General features: G+C 33.6%; 1 protein-coding gene across 1 annotated transcript; it reads left to right on the top strand.

Moving 5' to 3' along the window:
* Window positions 1-261: 261 nt before the first annotated feature.
* LOC112011169 (uncharacterized) lies at window positions 262-2,728 on the top strand. Its single transcript, XM_024043550.2, has 6 exons — window positions 262-432; window positions 560-600; window positions 826-989; window positions 1,201-1,306; window positions 1,424-1,593; window positions 1,895-2,728. Exons 1-6 carry the CDS (start codon window positions 380-382, stop codon window positions 2,393-2,395), a joined length of 1,035 nt encoding a protein of 344 aa, XP_023899318.1. The 5' UTR covers window positions 262-379; the 3' UTR covers window positions 2,396-2,728.
* The last annotated feature ends 4,664 nt before the right edge of the window (window positions 2,729-7,392 follow it).

Raw genomic sequence — 7,392 nt, 5'->3', positions numbered from 1 at the left:
GGCATCATTTGGATGAGTTTAAGGCAACTAAACACTAAACCCAATCCTTAACCCTTGTGTTGATATGGATTGATTGGGATTGGTTAAATCACAATCTTTAGGTTGTAATATTGTGGGCCTTGATGGGTATGTGACCCAAGCCCACATGGAAAAGTAACTATTCCTACACATATGGAATGATGAAAAAGGCCTAGTAGTAGTTGGGCCACCCTTTTCTCCATTTTCTAACTGAACTAGAGATTCTTTTAAACAGGGCCGGTTCATTCACGACCATGGTTTAAGACCCTCTTTCTGATTTCTCAAATCTCGATCTCATACTTATCTCTCTCTCTCTCACGCACACGCACATCCAATCTCGAACCTTAACACCACCATTCCCATGGGTTCCAGGAGGAACGACAACCCACACTACGGCGATGGTGCCAGTCCTGGGTTCGCTCTCTCTCTCTCTCTCTCTCTCTCTTTGTGCTATAAATGTCTATGAGCTAGGCCTATGGTTAATGGGTTTTTCTGGGTTTTGATTTTTTTTTTCTCTTTTTTGTTTGTTTTTTTGGTGCAGTAAAATCTTCATTGGAGGCTTAGCCAAGGACACCACCTACGGTAAGAGAGAGCATTCTATTCTTTTCTATGATTCTCTTGATGGGTACTGTGTTTCTCTTGATGGGTGTTTTTGAATCTGTAATTGGGGGGGGGGGGGGGTTGCTATTGTTGTTGTGTGTGAAAAGTTACTGTTTTTGCGTGTTTGTTTCTGTTGATGGGTTTTATTTGAATGTGTGATATATTATATATATGATGTAGTTCTTGTTGGTATTTGACTGAGTTCAGAAACCTTTGTGAGTTACTTTGAGAAGTATGGAAAGATTACAGATTCTGTTATCATGAAAGACCGGCACACACATCGACCAAGGGGATTCGGTTTCATAACCTATGAGGATCCTTCTGTTGTTGACTTGATGATCCAAGAGACCCATGTCATCAATGGCAAGCAGGTTATTTTATGTTCTCTTAAATTGTTTGATTCTACTTGTTTTCTTGTCTATAACAAATTATTAAATTTTGTATGTATGTGTGTCTTTGAGATCCTCTTAAAAGTTTGCTGCATTGTAGTTTCTCTATTGCAGTGATAATTTTGTTTTTTGGGTGGATAATTGTTGAGGTGTTTGATTGTGATATATGTAATGAATTTGAATTTTGGACCAGGTTGAGATCAAAAGAACCATTCCTAAAGGTTCTGCTTCTGCACAAGCTAACGATATCAAAACAAAGAAAATTTTTGTTGGTGGGATTCCAACTACAGTCAGTGAAGGTCTGATGATTGAACTCTTAGCATTTGATTAAAATTTTTTGCTGTTGTAACTAGACTTATGGGTTTGTTCTTTTCTCTCATTCCTTTTATTTCTTTTTTTTTTTTTTTTGACATTAGATGAGTTCAAGAGTTTCTTCTCAAAGTATGGAAAGGTGGTGGAACATGAGATTATATGTGATCATGTGACTAAACGCTCTCGTGGATTTGGATTTATTATATTTGACAGTGAAAAAGTTGTTGATAATATTCTGTCAAACGGCAATATGATTGATATGGAAGGTACACAGGTGAGTTTTGTGCAGTGGTTCTACGTGTTAAGGGATGCATACAGTCATATTTCGGCTATCTATAAAGCAGCCGCAAAATGTTGTAATTCAAAAAGTTTTCTTAGTGGAAATTACTATGATTGTTGTTTACCAATTTCTGATATAATGCATTTTTTTAGAGATCCTGTGGGGTTTTTTTTTTTTTTTTTTTGGGTTTTCAATTTAAATGCAGTTCAATACAGCTTTCTTCTTTTCTCAAGCCAGGCTCTCAAAATTCATTTAATGTTGACAAAAGATAGGTTAACTCACTTCTTTGTTGTAGGTTGAGATCAAGAAGGCTGAACCAAAGAAAGCCTCAAACCCAGCACATGTTCCTCCTGCATTTGGTAGAGACTCTAGGGCACGTTCATACAATGAAGATTTTGGTGGATTTGGCGACTCTTATAGTAGCTTTGGAAGTGGTGGTTATGGCCCTACTTCTTATAGATCACTTGGCGGTTTTGGTGGTAGGCTTGGCAATTATGGAGGGTATGGTGGTGGTAATGATTTTGGTGGTGGTTATGGAGATTATGGTGGTGCTGGTTTCGGTGGTTATCAGGGAGAGTCATCATTTGGCTATTCTAGTCGCTATGATTCCTATATGGGAGGCCTTGGTGGGGGATATGATGGGAGTGGATTAAGTGGATATGGACGTGGAAGTGGGGGCTATGGAAGTTATGGTGGTTCAGGCTCCCCTGGTGCTAGTTATGGAGGGCCAGGAGGATTGTATGGTAGTAGGGCGGGTTATGGTGGCAGTAGTCGTTACCATCCCTATGCACGGTAGATTGTGCTTAAGCTTTCCAATAGAAGTTGCTGGCAGGTTGCCTTATTGTCAGTGTATGCAATTTGTGATTCCATAGACACAAGGCACTTAATGCAAGACCCACTGTCTAGAAGATCAGATCAACTGTTAGTTTGTTTGTGTTCAGGCTTTGGCTTAGACAACGAAAGTTAGATCGGCATATATATAGAGCCTTTTGTCACTGATTGGCACGGTGATTTTAGTTAGGCATCTCTCTTAAGACTTTATATTTATGGTTGTCTATTTGTTAAGTTAGACTTTCATCTTGTTATGAGATATTATTTGGTTAGAATCAATTTGGAGTTTTCCATTCAATATAGGTAATATACTAAATGATTATGTGACAGACTGCTCATTATTCTTAACTTACTATTTACTAAGTTTGGCACTGTAATTACTAAGGTGTAGTTACCCTTTACAGGTTATATTTAGTTCTATTCTTTTAGTAACACTGTTAACCTCCCCCCACCCCTAAAATAAAACTAAAAAAAATGCTACCCATGTAACAAGAATCATGGATAATTATGGAAAGCCTCTAGGTGGGGTTGGTGGGATCAAACTTCTATTGGAGGGCCTAAAAGTCTTTTAGGAAGTGTATAGAATCATCTTTCTAGTTTCTACAGTACATCTTGGAGGGCAAAGTTGTCCATTTGTAGATATTAGGGACACTATATGACCAAAAAAAATTGAATAGCTGTGTGACATGTAACTATTAATTGTTAATTTTCATAGTGGTTAATTGACAAAGAGAGGTGAAGTGCCACTCTTTGAAACTTTTTTTTTTTTTTTTATAGGAAGACTTCAAACTTTATTAAAATCATGAAACACAAGATATATCATATGAAACTTTTGGGTGTTCTTTAAGCCTGAATATTTCAAGGGGCTACAGTGAAAATGACAAACTTCGAGGGGTTGTAAGTCTCTAAAATCACTCAGTTTCTTGAAGGATGGTACCAATGGGCCCCTCTGCTGAGAAAATGTATTAGTTGAATGTAGGCTTTGTGCTTTGATGCCTAGCTGAGCACTTTAGACTCGGGGATTTTCTTCTTTGTTGCCTTTGATTTCAATGAGTCACTTTCTCTCAAAGATCTTTTATCAAGTTCACCAGGGTGCCTAATAGTAATACCTTTCTTTGGCTTGTTACCCTCTGAACAGAGGGATTTAATGACATAAACTGCATGATGTCAACAAAAATGTTCTTGTGTATGTTGTACCTATAATAAAATGCTATGCTAATATCTTGGGTGGGTAAAATTGATGGAACTTTGAAAGGCTGAATGCTGAACAATGCGTCTTCCCTGTGGCTTGTTTGATATATGTCAAGAAAACTATGAATTGGAGTGGGATAATTTGTTTAATGCGAAGAAGTGACTTAAAAGAAGTGACTTAAAAGAAGTGGATTTGAGTTGGTACTTGTGTTGCACGATTACTAGAGTTATGTTTATACCTCTTGTTCAATGCCTGTGAAGTCATGATTGTAAGTGAGTAATTGGATTTGATTGTATCCTGTAAAGATGAGGCCCTGGAGTTGGATATATGAAAATTTGTTTTGTTTTGTAATTTCAAAATCTATGAAGAAAGCATTTGTGCAGGATGTTTGCTTTAATATCATTTTCATGATATATAATCTATTTTGAGTGTTGTTCAAAAGAAAAAAAAAAGGGTTTGCTTTTGAATCAGTCTAGGCTATGTCAAGTTGATATTCTTTTTAATTTCGTTTTCTTGAAATAATATCAACCCATTCCCTGACGGGATTGGTTACATATATCTTATTTTCTTTGTTGATAACTTGGGTCTATTCTACATCAAAACAAGCTAACTTAAAATAATAGTCCCAAGGCATGTTGGTGAAGGAAAAAAGATTTTAACTTAAAATATTCATTGGCTTCATAATTTCAAGAGATCCTTGAATCATGATAAATAATGAAGGAAGTCTCATAAGGATGGCATTGTTGTAATCTTGTAGGATCCAAAATATATCACATATGTTGAGAGAGAGGTATTTTTCTTTTTGATTGGGGAACAAACAAGAAAAATGAAATTTCCTTTCTAAAACATGATATTACAATATTTTCCCTCTTTTAGTAGGGACTTATCTTCTCCTCGCCCTTTGTCTCCTAAAGACTCATGATAACATAAAAATGCATTGTATTACATGTGTTACATACGCATCATCAACTATTCCTCTACCATCATTGCATGAAAAATGAACTATTTTTCTTCAACTCCTACCATCATTGCATGGAACTATTTTTGTTCTACCGAAAATAGAGCAATTATATTTTATCAGATCCGAACAGTGGGCATGAGGCTATATTGAACCCTTAATCACTAACCAACACTAAAAACTCAATAAATCAGTTCATTGAAGAGTGATTTGCATTTCTTTTTTAATTGTCACTGTCTTACATCATTTGAACCAAACCAACTCAATGAGAATATAGCAACATTTTCAGGTTGCAATTACTGTTTGAATTTGTGCCCATAAAGTGGTAACTGTTGCAAATCTGTTTGAAGCCTAGCCGAATCTTGCGTCTTTGCTTAACTTGACGAAGCCCTGCACGCATAGACTCCATCCCACGACTTGTTGGCAATAGATAAAATATAATTTACGCAAGCGCCAAGAAATTCAACCACATGCATTCAATAAAATAAAAAATAAAAAATCAACCACAAGCATGATCCTTGTCTCCCTCACAATAGGTCATCAATGTATTGCAATCTCCCAAACAAACAATAGTTGGAAAGAAAAGGTAAATGAAAATTTGGTATGTCTAATTTGCCTCAATATAACTATCAAAGCAAAATACAATAAATGCCTCATTGGAGGGGGGAAAAAAGCATAATAAATGCTCTATCACCTACATTTCATTCACAAAAAAATTGTATACAATATATCTTGATTGAAGTTATGGATCATTCCCTTAAAATGATTTGATACATGTAATCAAAATGAAGTTTGAACTTTTAACTAATGACTCAAAATGTTATAATTCCAAAATCATTATGATTCAATTGTTTTATCAAAACTTGTTGAGATATTAGAAAAAATTAATCTTTAAGAAAATTATAATTTTGTAGGATTATAAAGGAGTGGACTAGATTTCTTTTTATAATGATAATCTAAAGTTGGTATTCAAGGGTGTTGAATTAAACGGAATAATTAAGTTTTAGTTCAAATGAAAGTTTTTCCAGTATTTTTTGAATATCTCTAAACATTCCTAAACTGAAAGTGAAGGGCTACATACAAGCTTAAGACTTCAAACGTTGGCTAGAAAACATCATTGAACTTCAGAATTCAGAACCATTTGATACGACTGGTCAACTGGTTGAGACAGAAAGATCTTATACTACTCAAGAAAATTAGAATACGATAGTTTTGACATCCATGTCAGTCAATCTTACCCGATATATGATTGCATTTTTTTACTTTACTAAAAAAGAAACTTATTGGTCTTGGTGTCGTTCACTATCCTGGCTCAATAGGAGATCTTTTGGATCCTATTTTACTTGGACCAACTCCATGTTACTAGCACAATCCATTAGGTACATATTGTCACAGTATATATGCCACATAAATTAAACCAGAAAGGTTTAGGGTTTAAGGTTATAAATTATTGAAATCTTAATATTTAATTTGCTAGATTGATTAAAAAAAACTTCTCTTTTAAAACTATGAAGTTTAATTTGTTCATTTTCATGACTTGAGGTTTAATTTATCACTTTTGAACTTATAGGATTTAATTTGTTATTTTTTTAAACTTCCAGGATTAGTTTATTATTTTTGAAACTATGATTTTTAATGGATAAAATCATTTTCCACACTTAAGCATTTTATTTTATGCTTAATTAGTTGCACTATGTCATGTGTCTGATTTTTTTTCCCCATTTTAAACTTTGATTGTTTCATAAGAAAAGAAAAAAATTTCACTACTATTAAAGTGAAATTCAGTTTATCTAAATTGCAACATGGAATTTGGGACATGGGATGACGGTAAGATGGCAAACTATAACTTGGTCGATGCTGCTTCTCGCTCCACAATACAAGTCTGCTGACTAACATGATGTAATTATGTGACTTATGCATAACAATTTTGAATAATGTTCTTACATCTTAGTTGATTTGATTGTGATAATTTCGCAGGTATATCCATTTGAATAGACAACAATATTGGTAAAATTGAATAGTTAAGGAATGTAGAATCTCAGATCACAGAATGCAGAGTATTGGTATATAGGGCTAGAGTTGTACATAGGAGTCAAAGGTATTAAACCAGAAGACTTATCAACCATTTCTGAACAAGATGAAGTTTCAATTGCTGAAAATTTCATCAAATATGGAAAACCAGTTCTCTGTAATTTGTTCTTAGACATAATTTATGGCAGATATAATTTGTTCATTTTAAAAGGAAGATGGAGATTTTGGAGGAAGAATATATTATTTTTTATGGAGCATTCATTAGTAGGTAATGTGGTTATTCAAGAGCAATTAAAAATATCTAATTAGGCTTAAATTTATAGATTTAAACGTTGGGTTAAGTGTTGTCCTGATGCTTTACATATAGCCCTCAAGGTGTTAATTATATTCAAATTAGCAATTTTCGATAGCATTCATTTCTTTATATCTTCTTAACACAAGTTTTATTTTTCATGGATTAAATTAGTATGAAATTTTGGTATATTTCTTATTCTTAAATGAAAAAAATAATTTGTTCATACTTTAATCCAAATATAAAATTTTGGTTTTATCTATAAAGAATAGTTTCTAAATACTTGTTGGACATGATTCTCTTCTTCTTCTTCTTCTTCTTTTTATTTATTTATTTTTAAATTTTAATTTTTTTATAAATACCATAAGATTTGAACCTATGACATTTGCTCTATAATAATTATTTTTAATCATCATACCAATATATCAATTGTCTTTTTTTTAATCCAATTAGTTCCTTCAGAAAACAACTGTGTTCAATAAATTTCAA

This window comes from Quercus suber, unplaced genomic scaffold (genome assembly GCF_002906115.3).
Source record: "Quercus suber isolate HL8 unplaced genomic scaffold, Cork oak 2.0 scaffold_922, whole genome shotgun sequence".
Classification (NCBI taxonomy): domain Eukaryota; kingdom Viridiplantae; phylum Streptophyta; class Magnoliopsida; order Fagales; family Fagaceae; genus Quercus; species Quercus suber.
Note: the sequence above shows the minus strand (reverse complement) of the source record. Positions and strands in the feature narration are given on the sequence as shown.

Bases quoted from the DNA above. Each gene is read 5' to 3' on its own strand.
- LOC112011169 (XM_024043550.2), top strand. From the start codon at position 380: ATGGGTTCCAGGAGGAACGACAACCCACACTACGGCGATGGTGCCAGT. The intron at 433-559 runs GTTCGCTCTCTC...TTTTTGGTGCAG, and splicing joins GGCGATGGTGCCAGTCCTGG to TAAAATCTTCATTGGAGGCT. The intron at 1,594-1,894 runs GTGAGTTTTGTG...TCTTTGTTGTAG, and splicing joins TTGATATGGAAGGTACACAG to GTTGAGATCAAGAAGGCTGA.